Source organism: Oncorhynchus masou, chromosome 23 (genome assembly GCF_036934945.1).
Source record: "Oncorhynchus masou masou isolate Uvic2021 chromosome 23, UVic_Omas_1.1, whole genome shotgun sequence".
In the NCBI taxonomy this organism is placed as follows: domain Eukaryota; kingdom Metazoa; phylum Chordata; class Actinopteri; order Salmoniformes; family Salmonidae; genus Oncorhynchus; species Oncorhynchus masou.
Window position 1 is genome coordinate 63,764,106 of NC_088234.1, and position 21,088 is coordinate 63,785,193.

Genomic DNA, 21,088 nt, shown 5'->3' on the forward strand with positions numbered 1-21,088 from the left:
CGAGTGTAGGTTTCTTCAGAAGGGGTGCAACTCTCGCTCTCTTGAAGACGGAAGGGACGTAGCCAGCGGTCAGGGATGAGTTGATGAGCGAGGTGAGGTAAGGGAGAAGGTCCCCGGAAATGGTCTGGAGGAGAGAGGAGGGGATAGGGTCGAGCGGGCAGGTTGTTGGGCGGCCGGCCGTCACAAGAAGCGAGATTTCATCTGGAGAGAGAGGGAGAAAGAGGTCAGAGCACAGGGTAGGGCAGTGTGAGCAGAACCAGCGGTGTCGTTTGACTTAGCAAACGAGGATCGGATGTCGTCGACCTTCTTTTCAAAATGGTTGACGAAGTCATCTGCAGAGAGGGAGGAGGGGGGGGAGGGGGAGGAGGATTCAGGAGGGAGGAGAAGGTGGCAAAGAGCTTCCTAGGGTTAGAGGCAGATGCTTGGAATTTAGAGTGGTAGAAAGTGGCTTTAGCAGCAGAGACAGAGGAGGAAAATGTAGAGAGGAGGGAGTGAAAGGATGCCAGGTCCGCAGGGAGGCGAGTTTTCCTCCATTTCCGCTCGGCTGCCCGGAGCTCTGTTCTGTGAGCTCGCAATGAGTCATCGAGCCACGGAGCGGGAGGGGAGGACCGAGCCGGCCTGGAGGATAGGGGACATAGAGAGTCAAAGTAGTAGTACATAGTAGTAGTAGCAGAAGTAATAGTAGCAATTGTAGTAGTAGTAGCAATTGTAGTAGTAATAGTAGTAGTAGTAGTAGTAGTGGTAATAGTAATAATAGTAGTGGTAGTAGTAGTAGTAATAGCAATACACCTCATTTGGCCGCCTTTCGTTCCAGTTCTCTGCTGCCTGTGACTGGAACGAATTGCAAAAATCGCTGACTTTTATCTCCCTCACCAACTTCAAACATCTGCTATCTGAGCAGCTAACCGATCGATGCAGCTGTACATAGTCTATCGGTAAATAGCCCATCCATTTTTACCTACCTCATCCCCATACTGTTTTTATTTATTTACTTTTCTGCTCTTTTGCACACCAATATCTCTACCTGTACATGACCATCTGATCATTTATCACTCCAGTGTTAATCTGCAAAACTGTAATTATTCGCCTACCTCCTCATACCTTTTGCACACAATGTATATAGACTCCCTTTTTTTCGACTGTGTTATTGACTTGTTAATTGTTTACTCCATGTGTAACTCTGTGTTGTCTGTTTACACTGCTATGCTTTATCTTGGCCAGGTTGCAGTTGCAAATGAGAACTTGTTCTCAACTAGCCTACCTGGTTAAATAAAGGTGAAATTTAAAAAAAAAAAAAAAAAAAAAAAGGAGTAATGGTAGTAGTAGTACTTGTAGTACTAGTAGTAATAGTAGCAATTGTAGTAGTAGTAGCAGTAGTAGTAATAGTAGTAGTAGTGGCAATAGTAATAATAGTAGTGGTAATAGTAGTACTCGTAGTAGTAGTACTAGTAGTAATAGTAATAGTAGCAATTGTAGTAGTAGTAGCAGTAGTAGTAATAGTAGTAGTAGTAGTAGTGGTAATAGTAATAATAGTAGTGGTAATAGTAGTACTAGTAGTAGTAGTACTAGTAGTAATACTAATAGTAGCAATTGTATTAGTAGTAGCAGTAGTAGTAATAGTAGTAGTGGTAATAGTAATAATAGTAGTGGTAATAGTAGTACTAGTAGTAGTAGTACTAGTAGTAGTAGTGGTAGTAGTAGTAATAGTAGTAGTAATAGTAGGGGTAATGGTAGTAGTAGTACTAGTAGTAGTAGTAATAGTAATAGTAGCAATTGTAGTAGTAGTAGTAGTGGTAATAGAAATAATAGTAGTGGTAGTAGTAGCTGTAGTAGTATTAGTAGTAGTAGTAGTAGTGGTAATAGTAATAATAGTAGTGGTAGTAGTAGTAGTGGTAGGAGTAGCAGCAATATTAATAGTTGTAGCAGTAGTATTAATAGTTGTAGTAGTGGTAGTAATAGCTGTAGTAGTAATAGTAATAGTGGTAGTGGTAGTAGTAGTAGTAATAGCAGTAATAGTAGTAGTAGTATTAGTAGCAGTAGTGGTAGTAGTAGCAGTAATAGTAGTAGTAGTAGTGGTAGTAGTAGTGGTAATAGTAGTAATAGTAGTAGTAGCGGTAGTGGTAATAGTAGAAGTAGCGGTAGTGGTAGTAATAGTAGTAGTAGTGATGGTAATAATAGTAGTAATAGTAGTAGTAGTAGTAGTAGTAGTAGTAGTAGTAGTAGTAGTAGTAGTAGTAGTCATATTAGTAATAGTAGTAGTAGTAGTGGTAATAGTAATAATAGTAGTAGTAGTAGTAGTAATAGTAGTAGTGTTAATAGTAGTAATAGTAGTAGTAGTAGTAGTGGTAATAGTAGTAATAGTAGTAGTAATAGTAGTAGCAGTAGTATTAATAGTTGTAGTAGTGGTAGTAATAGCTGTAGTAGTAATAGTAATAGTAGTAATAGTAGTAGTAGTAGTAGTGGTAATAGTAGTAATAGTAGTAGTAATAGTAGTAATAGTAGTAGCAGTAGTATTAATAGTTGTAGTAGTGGTAGTAATAGCTGTAGTAGTAATAGTAATAGTGGTAGTGGTAGTAGTAGTAGTAATAGCAGTAATAGTAGTAGTAGTATTAGTAGCAGTAGTGGTAGTAGTAGCAGTAATAGTAGTCATATTAGTAATAGTAGTAGTAGTAGTGGTAATAGTAATAATAGTAGTAGTGGTAGTAGTAATAGTAGTAGTGTTAATAGTAGTAATAGTAGTAGTAGTAGTAGTGGTAATAGTAGTAATAGTAGTAGTAATAGTAGTAATAGTAGTAGTGGTAATAGTAGTAGTAGTAGTAATAGTAGTAGTGGTAATAGTAGTAATAGTAGTAGTAGTAGTAGTGGTAATAGTAGTAATAGTAGTAGTAGTGGTAATAGTAGTAGTAGTAGTAGTAGTGGTAATAGTAGTAATAGTAATAGTGGTAATAGTAGTAATAGTAATGGTAGTAATAGTAGTAGTGGTAATAGTAGTAGTAGTGGTAATAGTAGTAGTAGTAGTGGTAATAGTGGTAATAGTAGTAGTAGTAGTAGTAGTAGTAGTGGTAATAGTAGTAGTAGTAGTAATAGTAGTAATAGTAGTAGTAGTAGTAGTAGTAGTAGTACTGGTGGTAGTAGTAGTTGTAGTAATAGTAGTAGTAGTAATAGCAGTAGTAGTGGTCGTAGTAGTAGTAGTGGTAGTAGTACTAATAGTAGTAGTAATAGTAGGAGTAGTTTTAGTAGTAGTACTCATAGTAGTAGTAATAGTAGCAATTGTAGTAGTAGTAGCAGTAGTAGTAATAGTAGTAGTAGTAGTAGTAGTAGTAGTAGCAGTAGTAGTGGTAATAGTAATAATAGTAGTGGTAGGAGTAGCAGCAATATTAATAGTAGTAGCAGTAGTATTAATAGTTGTAGTAGTGGTAGTAATAGTAGTAGTAGTAATATTAATAGTAGTAGTGGTAGTAGTAATAGCAGTAATAGTAGTAGTATTAGTAGCAGTAGTGGTAGTAGTAGCAGTAGTAGTAATGGCAATAGTAGTAATAGTAGTAGTAGCGGTAGTGGTAGTAATAGTAGTAGTAGTGATGGTAGTAATAGTAATAGTAGTAATATTAGTAATAGTAGTACTAGTAGTAGTAGTAATAGTAGTAATAGTGATGGTAGTAATAATAGTAATAGTAGTAATAGTAGTAGTAGTAGTAGTAATATTAGTAATAGTAGTAGTAGTAATAATAGTAGTAGTAATAGTAGTAGTAATAATAGTAGTAGTAATAGTAGTAGTAATAGTAATAGTAGTAATAGTAGTAATAGTAGTAGTAGTAATAGTAGCAGTAGTGGTAATAGTAGTAGTAGTAGTAGTAATAGTAGTACTGGTGGTAGTAGTAGTCGTGGTAGTAATAGTAGTGGTAATATTAGTAGTAGTAGTAATAGTAGTACTGGTGTTAGTAGTAGTAATATTAGTAGTAGTAATAGAAGTAGTAGTAGTAGTAATAGCAGTAGTAGTGGTCGTAGTAGTACTAGTAGTAGTAGTAGTAATAGTAGCAATTGTAGTAGTAGTAGTAGTAGTAGTAGTAGCAGTAATAGTAGTATTAATAGTAGTAGTAGTGGTGGTAGTAGAAGCAATATTAATAGTAGTAGTTGCAATAGTGGTAGTAGTAATAGTTGTAGTAGTGGTAGTGGTAGTAACAGTAGTAGTAATAGTAGTAGTGGTAGTAGTAGTGGTAATAGTAGTGGTGGTAGTAGTGGTAATAGTAGTAGTAGCATTAGTAGTAGTTGTATTGGTAGTAGTAGCAGCAATATTAATAGTAGTAGTAGTAGTAGTAATGGTAGTAGTAGTGGTAATAGTAGTGGTAGTAATAGTAGTAGTTGTTGTAGTAGTAGTAGTAGTAGTAATAGTAGCAATTGTAGTAGTAGTAGTAATAGTATTAGTAGTAGTGGTAGTAGTAGTAGTAGTGGTGGTAGTAGTAGTAGTGGTAGTAGTAGTAGTGGTAGTAGTAGTAGTAGTAGTAGTAGTGGTAGTGGTAGTAATAGTAGTAATAGTGGTAGTAGTAGTAGTAGTAGTAGTAGTAGTAGTGGTAGTAGTAGTAGTAGTAGTGGTAGTAGTAGTAGTAGTAATAGTAATTATAGTGGTAGTAGTAGTAGTAGTAGTAGTAGTAGTAGTGGTAGTAGTAGTAGTAGTAGTAGTAATAGTAATTATAGTGGTAGTAGTAGTAGTAGTAGTAGTAGTAGTAGTAGTGGTAGTAGTAGTAGTAGTAGTAGTAATAGTAATTATAGTGGTAGTAGTAGTAGTAGTAGTAGTAGTAGTGGTAGTAGTAGTAGTAGTAGTAGTAATAGTAATTATAGTGGTAGTAGTAGTAGTAGTAGTAGTGGTAGTAGTAGTAGTAGTAGTGGTAGTAGTAGTAGTAGTAATAGTAATTATAGTGGTAGTAGTAGTAGTAGTAGTAGTAGTAGTGGTAGTAGTAGTAGTAGTGGTGGTAGTAGTAGTAGTGGTAGTAGTAGTAGTGGTAGTAGTAGTAGTAGTAGTGGTGGTAGTAGTAGTGGTAGTAGTAGTAGTGGTGGTAGTAGTGGTAGTAGTGGTAGTAGTAGTAGTAGTAGTGGTAGTGGTAGTAACAGTAGTAGTAGTAGTAGTAGTAGTAGTAGTAGTAGTAGTAGTAGTAGTGGTAGTAGTAGTAGTAGTAGTGGTAGTGGTAGTAGTAGTAGTAATAGTGGTAGTAGTAGTAGTAGTAGTAGTAGTAGTAGTAGTGGTAGTAGTAGTAGTAGTAGTGGTAGTAGTAGTAGTAGTAATAGTAATTATAGTGGTAGTAGTAGTAACTGAATTCTTTGGGCATTCTTCAAGGTGTCGGGAAAATATTCCACAGGGATTTTGGTCCATGCTGACGCAGTTGCTCACACATACCCTCCCTCACACAGTTGCTGTCTCATCCCAAAAATGCTCTATTGGGTTGAGGGCTGGGGACTGAGCAGGTCACTCAAGTCAACTGAACTAGCTCTCATGTTCCAGGTGATGTTTTTCCACTCTTCAGTTGTCCAGTGTTGGTGATCGTGTGCCCAATGGAGCTGCTTCTTCCTGTTTTTAGCTAATAGGAGTGGAATCCGGTGTGGTCATCTGCTGCAATAGCCCATCCGTGACAAGGGTCAATGAGATGTGCGTTCCGAGGTGATAACCACCGAGCATCGGTGTGAAATAGAACATTGTCATATCTCCACATAGTTTCGCGAACAGGCGTGCGCGCAGTGGATGTGGTTTGATGTAGTCTACAATCAAAGTTACCTACTGCTTTATATCTATGAGTTCTGTGCTCCGCTCTTTTGCCGCGTCCATATGGCAGAGGGAGACACATTCATAACGAAAGTGCAGAGTCCCAATAGATGGAGCCCCATCTGTGCAAAATCCCACCATTCAATCCCATATGGAATCTGTTTTTCGTCAATATAGCCACGCAGCACAACATGCCGTTTCATGTTCGGGAATCGTGGGACAGAACAATATGTCCTCATGTATAGCATCCCCCGACATGTAAATCAATGCATGGTCATGTTGGCCCTCACAGCTAGCACAGCTAACACAGCTAGCACAGCTAACATCCAGCATAAACTGGGGATTAGTATTATTATTTTTAACTTTACCCCCTTTTCTCCTCAATTTCGCATGGTATCCGAAAGCCATGCGTCCTCCGAAACACAACCCAACCAAGCCGCACTGCTTCTTAACACAGCGCGCATCCAACCCGAAAGCCAGCCGCACCAATGTGTTGGAGGAAACACTGTGCACCTGGCGACCTGGTTAGCGTGGACTGCGCCCGGCCCCCCACATGAGTCGCTTGTGCGCTATGAGACAAGGATATCACTACCTGCCAAACTCTCCCTAACCCGGATGACGCTCGGCCAACGGTCGCGGCCGTCTGCGACAGATCCTGAGCTCGAACCCAGAGTCTCTGGTGGCACAGCTAGACCACTGCGCCACCCAGTCGTTCAGTAAGAGCATAAATTCTTTGTTTAACATTATTTTCTGACAAAGGTATTGATGTGAATTTCTGTGCCTCTGCCTCCCCACACATTGTTTTCACCATATCTATTGCAGCTGGTGATGTCAAAGTCTCTGCAATAGTGTGTGGTTTCATAGCGTAGCAGGTTTAGCCATTCACCGTGGGAATGATTCAAGTGCAATGATCAAGTGCAGCCTTTTCCCATGGTATAAGGGCGCTCTCTTGTTGAATATTATATTTTAGATTTGAACAATTTTCATTCAATTTTTTAAGGTTAACCACATTATAAGGATTTTGAGATACAAAGATAATATGTAGTGCCTTCGGAAAGTATTCAGACCCCTTGACTTTTTCCACATTTAGTTACGTTACAGCCTTATTATAAAATTGATTAAATTTGTTTTTTTCCTCATCAATCTACACACAATACCCCATAATGGCAAAGCAAAAACAGGTTTGTAGAAATATTTGCTAAGTAATTAAAAATAAAAACTGAAATATAACATTTACAGAAGTATTCAGACCCTTCACTCAGTACTTTGTTGAAGCACCTTTGGCAGGGTTCACAGCATTGAGTCTTCTTGGGTATGACTCTACAAGCTTGGCACACTGGTATTTAGGTAGTTTCTCCCATTCTTCTCTGCAGATCCTCGCATAGCAAATGGTCTGAATACTTATGTAAACAAGGTATTTCTGTTTTTTATTTTTAATAAATGTGCAAAAATGTCTAAAAACCTGTTTTTGCTTTGTCATTGTGGGGTATTGTGTGTAGATTACTGGGAAAAAATGTTATCAATATTAGAATGAGGCTGTAACGTAATAAAATGTGGAAGAAGTCAAGGGTTTTTTCAGGACTTTGCAAATTTTCCCGCGACCCCATTTTCATGTCAGTCGACCCCACAAGGGGTTGCGACCCCAAGTTTGGGAACCGCTGGTCCATGTAGAGGACGATCAATGCCAAACCAGAGGGAACGGTGTCTGTAGAAGAGTCTCCTGCCTCGGTAGCTGGTGAGAATGTGGAATGAGGACCACATCGTTAGGATCTGGAGATTAGAATGGGGGGGGGCGGGGGGACGATGACGACTGTGTGTGCGTGTGTGTGCATGCATGTGTGTGCACGACTGCACATGTTTGTGTGTGCATATGTGTCTGTGTGTGTAAGAGAGAGTGAAATCAATAGAGCTTATGGAAGATAATGGTTCCAATGGTTTGAGTATGAAGCCCACACAGGCAACAGGGTTAGTCACTTTACACCTACAGTACCTACATTTACATATTACCTCAATTTCCTTGACTAACCTGTACCCCGGCACATTGACTCGGTACCGGTAACCCTGTATATTACTTTTATTATTTATTTTGTTTTAAAAAATGTATTATTTTTTCTTACTTCATTGTTGGTTAAGGGCTTGTAAGTAAGCATTTCACTGTTGTATTCGGCGCATGTGACAAATATAATTTGATTTGATTTGACTCCAGGCATCTTCATTTTGAATAGATGTCTCTAATCCAGTATACATTCCTTCGTGGTGTTGTTGTAGTGTAGTAATTACTACTGACTAGCCCTGTGTTATCTCTGATGTTGTATAGGCAGTCAGAAGGGGCCTGGCTGTAAGATATGTTTTTAGGCCTTTAGGCTGTAATGTAATCACGTCTAGTCTAGTGGGACTCATGTGACTGACCCGACGGACCTAAAGCAGCAGAAGCACAGCCATGTGAATAGAGTACATGTGGAATTTATCAACCTCATTCAGGCAGAAAAGAGATATGAGAGAACAGTGTTTCCTCTATATCCCCTTTGTGATAGCAAATTCATCAGGGACCCCCTCGTTACCAGAACACAACTCGAGTGAGATAGAAATAGCATACAAGGAGTTTTACTATGACTCCGGCAGTGTATGGCCGGACAAACCAAGTCCTGCACCCTGGGAAGGAACATTTTAAAGGCCCACCTCTTGGCATTTGGCATTTGAGCTAATTTTGCAGCTTTAAAGGTAATATCCTGCAATTCTACACATTTTGCCATGAGACGGAAAGAACAGTTTGCAGTTTTAAAACTTAATGTACAGTGCATTTATAAAAAATGTAAATACAAACTTTTGGGCGAATACAGGGAGTATTACGAGCCCCCCAGGCCCATGTTGCCCAGGGTTAAGAACATACATTGTAGATTAATAATATTAGATTCTATTGTATTACACCCTCTAAACTAGAGGTCGACCGATTATGATTTTTCAATGCCGATACCGATACCGATTATTGGGGGACCAAAAAAGCCGATACCGATTAATCGGCCATTTTTTTAATTTTTTATTATTTGTAATAATGACAATTACAACAATACTGAATGAACGCTTATTTTAACCTAATATAATACATCAATAAAATCAATTTAGCCTCAAGTAAATAATGAAACATGTTCAATTTGGTTTAAATAATGCAAAAACAAAATGTTGGAGAAGAAAGTAAAAGTGCAATATGTACTATGTAAGAATGCTAACATTTAAGTTCCGTGCTCAGAACATGAGAACATATGAAAACTGGTGGTTCCTTTTAACATGAGTCTTTAATATTCCCAGGTAAGAAGTTTTGGGTTGTAGTTATTATAGGAATTATAGGACTATCTCCCTCTATACCATTTGTATTTCATTAACCTTTGACTATTGGATGTTCTTATAGGCACTTTAGTATTGCCAGTGTAACAGTATAGCTTCTGTCCCTCTCCTCGCTCCTCCCTGGGCTCAAACCAGGAACACATTGACAACAGCCACCATCGAAGCAGCGTTACCCATGCAGAGCAAGGGGAACAACTAGTAGAAGGCTCAGAGCGAGAGATGTTTGAAACACTATTAGCGCGAGCTAACTAGCTAGCCATTTCACTTTGGTTACACCAGCCTAATCTCGGGAGTTGATAGGCTTGAAGTCATAAACAGCGCAATGCTTGACGCACAAAGAAGAAATTCTGGCAAAACGCACAAAAGTACTGTTTGAATGAATGTTTACGCGCCTGCTTCTACCTACCAACGCTCAGTAAGATACTTAGACTTGTATGTTTGTATGCTCAGATTATGATTGATTTTTTTTTGCCTCCTGGGTGGCACAGTGGTTAAGGGCGCTGTACTGCAGCGCCAGCTGTGCCATCAGAGACTCTGGGTTCGCGCCCAGGCTCTGTCGTAACCGGCCGCGACCGGGAGGTCTGTGGGGTTAGGGAGGGCTTGGTCGGGAGGGCTTGGTCGGTAGCGCACCAGCGACTCCTGTGGTGGGACGGGCGCAGTGCGCGCTAACCAAGGTTGCCAGGTACACAGTGTTTCCTCCGGCACATTGGTGCGGCTGGCTTCCGGGTTGGATGTGCGCTGTGTTAAGAAGCAGTGCGGCTGGTTGGGTTGTGTATCGGAGGACGCATGACTTTCAACCTTCGTCTCTCCCGATCCCGTACGGGAGTTGTAGCGATGAGACAAGATAGTAGCTACTACAACAATTGGACACCATGAAATTGGGGAGAAAAAGGGGGTAAAAAAATATAATAATAACATAAAGATTCATAAGTTTAATGCTAGCTAGCAACTTACATTGGCTTACTGAATTCTCGTAACAGGCAGTCAGTCTCCTTGTGGAGTGCAACGAGAGAGAGGTCATTATTGCGTTGGACTAGTTAACTGTAAGGTTGCAAGATTGGGTCCCCCAAGCTGACAAGGTGAAAATCTGTCGTTCTGCCCCTGAACGAGGTAGTTAACCCACCGTTTTTGTCATTGAAAATAATAATGTTTTCTTAACTGACTTGCCTAGTTAAATAAAGGTATAAACATTTATTTTATTTTCAAATCGGCAAATCGGCGCCCAAAAATACCGATTTCCGATTGTTATGAAAACTTGAACTCGGCCCTAATTAATCGGCCATTCCGATTAATCGGTCAACCTCTACTCTAAACTAATTCCAGTGATCCCTTGGTCCAAATTCATTAAATCTGTAGGTTTTTATTTATTTATTTAATAATGATTTATTACAAAAAAAAACACAAGGAAGGGGTAACATTAAAGTATTAGAACATGAAGGACAAACAATACAGCATCAAGACACTATCAAACATGTATCTGTCTTTCTGCAACAGATCCATCCTTATGTGTGCATGATACTGATAGTGATATAATATATATGTCATAGTTTCCTTTTTCATGATCACAAGCTCGTGAAACCCGAACCCTCCAAGATCCCCCCCCACAGTTCCCCAATAGCTGTCCCTAAACCATTCGAGACCACTTCCACAGTTCCCCCCCTGGAAGAAAAAAAAAGAAAAAATACAATTAATTCCGTTCCCCACCCCCAAGAACCCCCCAATGCACCAACAACCAAGAGAATGAACTAAAGAGAAAAAAGGAAAAGACAGAAGAAAACAGTAAACAACAATGCAAAATAAATAAATAATAATAATACATTTAAAACAAAGGACATCAAGGACAACTGAAATCATAACAGCAATGCCAACTGTATATGTTTGTGTGCATGTCTGGTACTATTACATGTATGTGTGTGTTCTTGTATGTGTTTATTTGAATGAAAGCATTGGTGTACAAACACCTGCACGGCATCAGCCTCAGGCAGACCGGCATTAGTTGTAAAAACACTGCCCCTTAGTTTCACTCAAAAGTACTTTTATTAAATGAAATCTGTTGTTAGTAATATTAATTCAAAGAACATTAAATGTAAAATCAAATAAAAAATCAGATCTGACCGTGGACCCCCTGCAGTCCCTCCTCACCAGGGATTCTCAGTACCTCCTCAGTACATCCTCAGACCCCAGTTTAAGAACCCTAAGGCTAGAGTATCTGTCTGTCTGTCAATCTCTTTCAAAATCACAGGAGTACTGTATCATTTAAATTAACCTTATTTATAGCTTGTTATGTGTGAGATTAGATTTCTCTGTCCATGTTTACTCTATGAGAAACTATTTGATGTATGAGAATAAATATATCCTAGATCAGAAGATTGTAGACATTGCTTGTTTTGATAAGTGATTTCGTACAGTACATTGCTTGTTTTGATAAGTGATTTCGTACAGTACATTGCTTGTTTTGATAAGAGATTTCATACAGTACATTGCTTGTTTTGATAAGAGATTTCATACAGTACATTGCTTGTTTTGATAAGTGATTTCGTACAGTACATTGCTTGTTTTGATAAGTGATTTCGTACAGTACATCGCTTGTTTTGTGTGATTTCGTACAGTAATTACATTAATACCATTACAAGTACACCTGACATCGGCCTTGTTCAAAACTAACATCAGTGAACATTCTAAGGTAGTCTAGAATGTTAATATTCCTGTTGCTTCCATCTCCTGTTCTACTCACTAAAATACTGTCTCCCCTCCTTGTGGCACGGGGTGCTGTTGCCATGGTACCCAGAGGGGTATTGATGTGGTGTTTGACAAAGGGTTTAATGTCCGTGTCCCGGTGTAATGTTCCAGGAACATAGAGTCCCTTCCTTTCCCCTGAAGAAAAGAGAGCTAGAGCACTGAGCTCTATTAGAGGGCTGGTCCCACTTTCTAATGTTAGACTAAATAATAACAACCAGGTCCCTCTGCTACTGTACTGTACAGGCAGCTTGGTGGTTTCACACCGGTTGGTGTTCCACAATAAATGTACATAGAGAAATGCTGTGGAGAGAGGGACAAGCCAGAGAGAGAGGGGGACAAGCCACAGAGAGAGGGGGACAAGCCAGAGAGAGAGAGGGACAAGCCGGAGAGAGAGAGAGAGACAAGCCAGAGAGAGAGAGAGAGACAAGCCAGAGAGAGAGGGGGACAAGCCAGAGAGAGAGAGAGAGACAAGCCAGAGAGAGAGAGAGAGACAAGCCAGAGAGAGAGGGGGACAAGCCAGAGAGAGAGAGATAATGGAAAAGGCATAGAGAAGAAGAGATGGTCTGTTACTGTACTATAGACATGCAGGTCCAGTCTGATACTGTACTATAGACATCCTGGTCCAGTCTGTTACTGTACTATAGACATCCTGGTCCAGTCTGATACTGTACTATAGACATCCTGGTCCAGTCTGATACTGTACTATAGACATCCTGGTCCAGTCTGATACTGTACTATAGACATCCTGGTCCAGTCTGATACTGTACTATAGACATCCTGGTCCAGTCTGATACTGTACTATAGACATCCTGGTCCAGTCTGATACTGTACTATAGACATGCAGGTCCAGTCTGATACTGTACTATAGACATCCTGGTCCAGTCTGATACTGTACTATAGACATGCAGGTCCAGTCTGATACTGTACTATAGACATCCTGGTCCAGTCTGATACTGTACTATAGACATCCTGGTCCAGTCTGATACTGTACTATAGACATCCTGGTCCAGTCTGATACTGTACTATAGACATCCTGGTCCAGTCTGATACTGTACTATAGACATCCTGGTCCAGTCTGATACTGTACTATAGACATCCTGGTCCAGTCTGATACTGTACTATAGACATGCAGGTCCAGTCTGATACTGTACTATAGACATCCTTTATTTTTCCAACCTGTTGATGTTCAACTCAGTAATAGCCTTTTTAGTTAGGGTGTGATCTTCTCGACAATAGTGTTTATAGGCCTCAAGACTGAGATGAGAAAGGAAATGGAGAGTGGGAGAAATGAATAGAAAGTGAGGGAGATAAAGGAGGAAGATATCCCTGAAGCATAAAGACACTTCTATTCATCCTTTGTCCTCTGCCTTAACCCCTGTTTACTCTCTCCCTCTCTCTCTCTCCCTCTCTGTCTCTCTCTCTCGGTCCTTCTCTCTCTCTGTCTCTCTATCTGTCTCTCTCGGTCTTTCTCTCTCTCTCTCTCTCTCTCTCTCTCTCTCTCTCTCTCTCTCTCTCTATCTGTCTCAGTCTCTCTCTCTCTCTCTCCCTCTCTCTCTCTCCCTCTCTGTCTCTCTCGGTCTTTCTCTCTCTCTCTCTCTCTCTCTCTCTCTCTCTATCTGTCTCAGTCTCTCTCTCTCTCTCCCTCTCTGTCTCTCACTCTATCTGTCTCAGTCTTTCTCTCTCTCTCTCCCTCTCTGTCTCTCTCTCGGTCTTTCTCTCTCTCTCTCTCTTTCTCTCTCTTTCTCTCTCTTTCTCTCTCTCTCTCTCTCTCTCTCTCTCCCTCTCCCTCTCCCCAGGGAAGGGATTGCATTGCTAGGGGACCTAATTTCTGCAGCCTATGGCAATCCTTCCTTTCCTCTGTTGAAGTCTCTATAGAAGACCGACCATGAGACTGTCTCAGACAGGATATCTTAATCTATCAGGAACAGTGAGGCTAATGAAGGTTGCCTTTCTAAGTAGGCTACATTACAACACCTGCCAGGAGGTCTGGACCTTTGTGGCGCAGAAGATAGTGCACCCAGCCCTGCTGAAGATGCCACACTAACACCTTCCTCCTCATGAATATTTCCTCCATCTCCCCCCACAAGACGGTGTCAGTCCCAGCCATTAGCTGATGCTATGCAGCCAGCCTGGCAGCCATTGCCGTAGGAAGTGAACACAATAGAGAGCTAAGACCTAAGGGAAGGAACACTCAGTGAAACATCAGCTCTGAGTTTTAGCAGTCTGTGGTCTGTGGTGATGGTGTAGGGGGGTTGGGATTAGACTGTGTTTTAGCAGTCTGTGGTCTGTGGTGATGGTGTAGGGGGGTTGGGATTAGACTGAGTTTTAACGGTCTGTTGTCTGTGGTGATGGTGTAGGGGGGTTGGGATTAGACTGAGTTTTAACGGTCTGTTGTCTGTGGTGATGGTGTAGGGGGGTTGGGGTTAGACTGAGTTTTAACGGTCTGTTGTCTGTGGTGATGGTGTAGGGGGGTTGGGGTTAGACTGAGTTTTAACGGTCTGTTGTCTGTGGTGATGGTGTAGGGGGTTGGGGTTAGACTGAGTTTTAACGGTCTGTTGTCTGTGGTGATGGTGTAGGGGGTTGGGGTTAGACTGAGTTTTAACGGTCTGTTGTCTGTGGTGATGGTGTAGGGGGGTTGGGGTTAGACTGAGTTTTAACGGTCTGTTGTCTGTGGTGATGGTGTAGGGGGGTTGGGGTTAGACTGAGTTTTAACGGTCTGTTGTCTGTGGTGATGGTGTAGGGGGGTTGGGGTTAGACTGAGTTTTAACGGTCTGTTGTCTGTGGTGATGGTGTAGGGGGTTGGGGTTAGACTGAGTTTTAACGGTCTGTTGTCTGTGGTGATGGTGTAGGGGGGTTGGGGTTAGACTGAGTTTTAACGGTCTGTTGTCTGTGGTGATGGTGTAGGGGGGTTGGGGTTAGACTAAGTTTTAACGGTCTGTTGTCTGTAGTGAGGCCAAAATAGCCTTGTTGTTGTCATTTAATAAATCTAGATAGCTTCTCAGACTGAGATCTTCTTGATATTTAAATATTGGCTAAATTAATGGCATTTTTGCATGGGATGTCAGTGTGAAGAAGTCATTGTTTTCCCATTTCAAGTTGTGTTTCTTACAGGATGTATAGAATGCATTGAGTGCACTTTATTTGCTGTTTAGCTCCTCTGCAGACTGCCTCGGGTGTGTGTGTCTCATCCATCCATCTGATTAGTGGTTTATTTCACCTGACATGAGTGGTTTCAGTGTGTGAGGGAGGTGAATGTTTACTCTGCAGGGAGAGAGGTGTTTGCCAGACACTGTTTTCTGGCCTAAGGAGAGGTGGGAGACTCACACAAACTCACCATATGGTTTAACACCAATATTTTGTTGAAACAGCATGGTCTTATTGAGGTCATGGTCATGTCTGGTAGTGACTGGTTCTGTGTCTGGGGTTGGATAGTAAGGAGAGTAGACTAGGCCTACCAGGCTTGTGGTTAGGCTAATCATTTAACAGCTTAGGGTGGGAAAGCACTAAAGTGGCCATCCAAGATTGCGAGTACTTAACCTATTATAATGTAACCTAGAGTTAAATATTAAGAACTGTGGTAGTTTCCACCAGGCAGTGTAGTGGGTACATAAAACCATTCAAGAGCAACAGAAAAAATAACTATTAACTGTGGACTTGAATCAAGGTGTACCTAAATCACCTCAAAGTCCATTGATTATAAGCCCTGTTAAAGGAGGACCAGGTAGTTGTTAGGGTATGGTTAACCCCCCCCCCTCTCCTCCTCTCTCTAGCCTCTCTCTTAGCTGAAGACACAGTAGAGGTGATATGTGATAGCCTGACAGGCAGAACCTGTGGTCGCTTCTGTGGGACTAATGACATTCCGTGGTCACTCCCAGTATTAATGGAATGCTGTAGTCCATCCCAGTATTAATGGAATGCTGTAGTCCATCCCAGTATTAATGGAATGCTGTAGTCCATCCCAGTATTAATGGAATGCTGTAGTCCATCCCAGTATTAATGGAATGCTGTAGTCCATCCCAGTATTAATGGAATGCTGTAGTCCATCCCAGTATTAATGGAATGCTGTGGTCCATCCCAGTATTAATGGAATGCTGTAGTCCATCCCAGTATTAATGGAATGCTGTAGTCCATCCCAGTATTAATAGAATGCTGTAGTCCATCCCAGTATTAATAGAATGCTGTAGTCCATCCCAGTATTAATGGAATGCTGTAGTCCATCCCAGTATTAATGGAATGCTGTAGTCCATCCCAGTATGAATGGAATGCTGTAGTCCATCCCAGTATTAATAGAATGCTGTAGTCCATCCCAGTATTAATGGAATGCTGTAGTCCATCCCAGTATTAATGGAATACTGTGGTCCATCCCAGTATTAATGGAATGCTGTAGTCCATCCCAGTATTAATGGAATACTGTAGTCCATCCCAGTATTAATGGAATACTGTAGTCCATCCCAGTATTAATGGAATGCTGTAGTCCATCCCAGTATTAATGGAATGCTGTAGTCCATCCCAGTATTAATAGAATGCTGTAGTCCATCCCAGTATTAATGGAATGCTGTAGTCCATCCCAGTATTAATAGAATGCTGTAGTCCATCCCAGTATTAATAGAATGCTGTAGTCCATCCCAGTATTAATAGAATGCTGTAGTCCATCCCAGTATTAATAGAATGCTGTAGTCCATCCCAGTATTAATGGAATGCTGTAGTCCATCCCAGTATTAATGGAATACTGTGGTCCATCCCAGTATTAATGGAATGCTGTAGTCCATCCCAGTATTAATAGAATGCTGTAGTCCATCCCAGTATTAATGGAATGCTGTAGTCCATCCCAGTATTAATGGAATGCTGTAGTCCATCCCAGTATTAATGGAATACTGTAGTCCATCCCAGTATTAATGGAATACTGTAGTCCATCCCAGTATTAATGGAATGCTGTAGTCTATCCCAGTATTAATGGAATGCTGTAGTCCATCCCAGTATTAATAGAATGCTGTAGTCCATCCCAGTATTAATGGGATGCTGTAGTCCATCCCAGTATTAATGGAATGCTGTAGTCCATCCCAATATTAATGGAATGCTGTAGTCCATCCCAGTATTAATGGAATGCTGTAGTCCATCCCAGTATTAATGGAATACTGTAGTCCATCCCAGTATTAATGGAATACTGTAGTCCATCCCAGTATTCATGGAATGCTGTAGTCCATCCCAGTATTAATGGAATGCTGTAGTCCATCCCAGTATTAATAGAATGCTGTAGTCCATCCCAGTATTAATAGAATGCTGTAGTCCATCCCAGTATTAATGGAATACTGTAGTCCATCCCAGTATTAATGGAATGCTGTAGTCCATCCCAGTATTAATGGAATGCTGTAGTCCATCCCAGTATTAATGGAATGCTGTAGTCCATCCCAGTATTAATGGAATGCTGTAGTCCATCCCAGTATTAATGGAATACTGTGGTCCATCCCAGTATTAATGGAATGCTGTAGTCCATCCCAGTATTAATGGAATTCAAATGGAAGTCAGGTCTACAATATTCACTGGAACACCCGCATTATCAACTAATTAATCTTGGTCATGACATTAATATTTTTACTGGAAAAAGGATATAGACCACAAAGTAAAAGTTGCAAACAGATGTTGGTGTAACCAAGTGTCTCTCCAAGGTGTGTGTGTTGCTGGTGATCTGCCTAATTAAGGTGTTTGTTTTACACCAGTCTAACAATGTGTGTGTGTGTGTGTGTGTGTGTGTGTGTGTGTGTGTGTGTGTGTGTGTGTGTGTGTGTGTGTGTGTGTGTGTGTGTGTGTGTGTGTGTGTGTGTGTGTGTGTGTGTGTGTGTGTGTGTGTGTGTGTGTGTGTGTGTGTGCGCGCGCGCGCGTGCGTGCGTGCACGTTCCAGGTGACCTGTCCCCAGTGCAGATGTCTCCAGTGGCCCAGTCTCAGTTCCTCCCTCTAGCCGAGGTCCTCTGCTGTGTCATCTCTGACATGAACTCCTCCAATATCACCGTCAACCAGGAAGCCCTCATCAGTCACATGACCAAGGCTCACCCAGGTAACTTATACAGATGTATAGGGAGAGCTTCATATCCCTACATACAATCAACCACAGGTGCTCCTGCAATAGAGTAATTGTAGGTGTCAAAAAGGGGAGAATTATATCTAGTGTACTAATGCTTAACGTGCAGTTTTAAGTCTGACTGTAAACTAGTCGAGTCCATCTGCCGATATGCAGTAACTTCTATGTGATTTATAGGAGATAAACTGTATTAACTAATGATGCTGATCTTCTCTCTCTCTTCCTGCCAGGTATGACCATCCCTACTCAGGACATCCTGTACAACGCTCTGGGCTCGTTGATCAAAGAGAGGAAGATCTACCACACAGGAGAGGGCTATTTCATTGTCACTCCTCAGACCTACTTTATCACCAACAGCCTGGTGAGAGAGAAGAGCTGGTGGACCTCAGGGTCTGGAGACAATGAGCTGCCATCCCCTCCCCCCATCACCTACCTGCTCAGTAATGACACCCTGGAGAGCCACTCACAGCCCCCTCTGGTGGCCCACTGCAAGTCCTGCAGCTGCTTTGCCCCTGCCCAGAACGTGAACAATCCTGCTACTACGGCCACTACAGCCACCACGGTTCCTCCATCCCTCCCAGACCAGCACTCGGTTTCTGTTTCTATTAGCGAGTACACAGGGAAGAGTCTAAAGTGGTCCCGGGACCACAAGCCTCAAGTCCAGCACCAGTCAACCTCGACGGCCGCAGACTACCAGGCTAGCGAGGTCAGCAAGACCACTACGGCTACCGCCGCCAGCAGCAAGGGCAAACCGGGGAGGAGGTTTGGCCTCAGCCTCTTCAGGAGGAATGGAGGGAAGAAGGAGAAAGTGAAGAAAGAATATGCCTCGTTCTCGGGTCAGTTCCCTCCGGAGGAGTGGCCGGTGAGGGACGAGGAGGATCTGAACAATCTGCCCAGAGACCTGGAGCACGCCATCATCAGACGCATCAACCCTGAGCTCACTGTGGACAACCTGACACGCCACACTGTACTAATGAAGAAACTGGGGGAGAGAGGAGGGGAGAAAGGGACGGAAACAGAAAGACGAGGGGAAAGAGGGGTGGAAAGGGATAAAGGTTTGGACAAGGGGGACAGGGTAGACAGAGGGGACAAGGTAGTGGACAAGGGCATGTCCACTGAGATCCTGACCAGCTCCAAGCCCAGACAACAACACTCCTCCCGGCCCGTACTCGGAGCAGGGGCTGGGGGCAGGAGATCTACTTCCAAGGCCTCTCGCAGCAAAAGAACGCATTCCTCCGGGGAGAAACAGAAAGACAGGTTGAAGACTACGGCCCCAGTGTGTGTGGATGTGGACCCAGACAGGGAGGAGCTGGTCCCCTCTCGCCTCAGACCTGAGGTCCCTATCTATGAACCAGACCATAGAGAGGATCCAGGAGCGGTGGAGGGGAAAAGCCTCTATAAGAAACGCATTGACAACCCCTTTGAGGGTCAACCACCTGGGAAAGATACAGCCCCAACCCAGACTGTGGCCCCTAGCATGACCCACAAAGAACAGAGGAGGAGAGAGGGAAAGGAAGCGAAGGAGGGGAAAGAGAGGAAGACTTCAGGAGGAGGCAGGAGAGAACGAGTGGGACACCGCTCCAAATCCTGGGACCCGCACAAAGTGACCGCTGATGACACAGAGCATGCTGGAAAGTCTCGTACAACCGAGGACAGGTCATGTGACCGTCTCCACGAGAGGGGGTTCACCACCGACCCCCTCCTCCTGCACTCCTCTGATACCAAACCCCCCAGAGAATTACCGTCAGACTACAGCTCGGCATACCCCCAGAGCAGCACCCTAAGGATAGACGACAAGGTTAGATATCAGAGGGAGAGAAAGAACAGAGGGAGTGACAGCAGGGAGGGAGGGAAGGAGAAGGAGGGAAAGCATAGAACAACACAGCAAGCAGAATATGGCAGTACAACGGACCATAGACACCCAGCAGTAACAAGCCAAACCCTAGACTCTGATGCCAACCTCCCTAGTACCCACCTCTATGACCAAGTCCCTGCCCAGCCGTGCGACCCGGCCGTGACCTGGCCAAAGCCTGCGGTGCATCGCAGGCACTCCTTCAAACACACAGACACACAGGGAGACCTAACCCACAGGCCTGACCTGCTCTCCTCTCACCAACAGGCTTTCAGTACCACCCCCAACCAGCATGGTCTGGTACACAGCAGTGGTGGCAGTAGAGAGCACAGGAGTCCAGGTCATGAGCATGGGGACATTGATGGGTTAATGGTGGAGAGTAATGGCTTTATGATAGAGAGTGATGAGTTTATAGAAGATGACCACAGGCTTTACCAGAGAGCAGAGGAAGAAGATGAGGATGCCTGTAGTTCTCTTTATCTGAGTGAGGAGGGAGTCATTAACAACAGAGAGATCTATCAAACACGAATGTCTCACTATCATGACTCTCAGTCCCTCTACCACGATCCTCAGACCATATACCAAGACACTCACTTCGACCACCAAGACCCTACTCACTACCACGACCAACCTCACTCCTCTTACCACGAGCCCCAACCCCACTTCCCCGACCCCCAATCTCCCCAAGGAGACTGGGATAGCACTTATGCGGAGGAGCACTCTTCTACCATCCACCAATACCCCTCTCTGTCCCCTCACAGCCCCCACGGACAGGGGAAGGAGAGGTGCGTCAGAGTGAGCCGCTCTACCCTTAGCCACCTCAGCCAGACGTCACCAGGGACCCACAGTGATCCCAGCCCCAGGCGAGGAGCCCCGATCCTTGGGGAGCGACGGCAGGACGCCAGCCTCTCCCTGGAGGGTTTGGAGCATGCTGGGGTGGCAGACAGCAGCATATTTGACTACTGCCAGACCAGCGAGGTGGAGTCTGACGCTGAGACCCTCCATAAGTCAGCAGACGAGGGGGACGGGGAGTCGGCTCACTGGGGTTGCAGAGTAGAGGAAGACGGGGACGAAAAGGGGGGCTGTGAGACCCTGAGGGAGAGAGGAGGCCTTCAGAGCTCAAGTACCAGTCTGGGCATGTCCAGTGGAGCCGGAGGGGGAAAGATGATGGGGGAGGCAGGGGAGAGTCAGAGCAACACGGGAGACAGTAGGATAGACTCGCCCTGGTGAGTTTCTTTGTATTAATCATCATCGAACATTAATGGATTGCAGTTATAACACTTTTAACAAAAGGTCTCATTATATTTTGTGAAGTGATTGTGACAAT

General features: G+C 43.0%; 1 protein-coding gene across 1 annotated transcript in view; it reads left to right on the plus strand.

Moving 5' to 3' along the window:
- Positions 1 to 21,088, plus strand: part of LOC135511187 (storkhead-box protein 1-like) — a 52,050-nt gene that overhangs the window by 29,048 nt on the left and 1,914 nt on the right. Inside the window, exons 2-3 of the mRNA XM_064932809.1 lie at positions 17,733 to 17,885; positions 18,140 to 20,987. Of these exons, the coding sequence (XP_064788881.1) occupies positions 17,733 to 17,885; positions 18,140 to 20,987 (3,001 nt within the window). The remainder of the gene's footprint in view (positions 1 to 17,732; positions 17,886 to 18,139; positions 20,988 to 21,088) is intronic.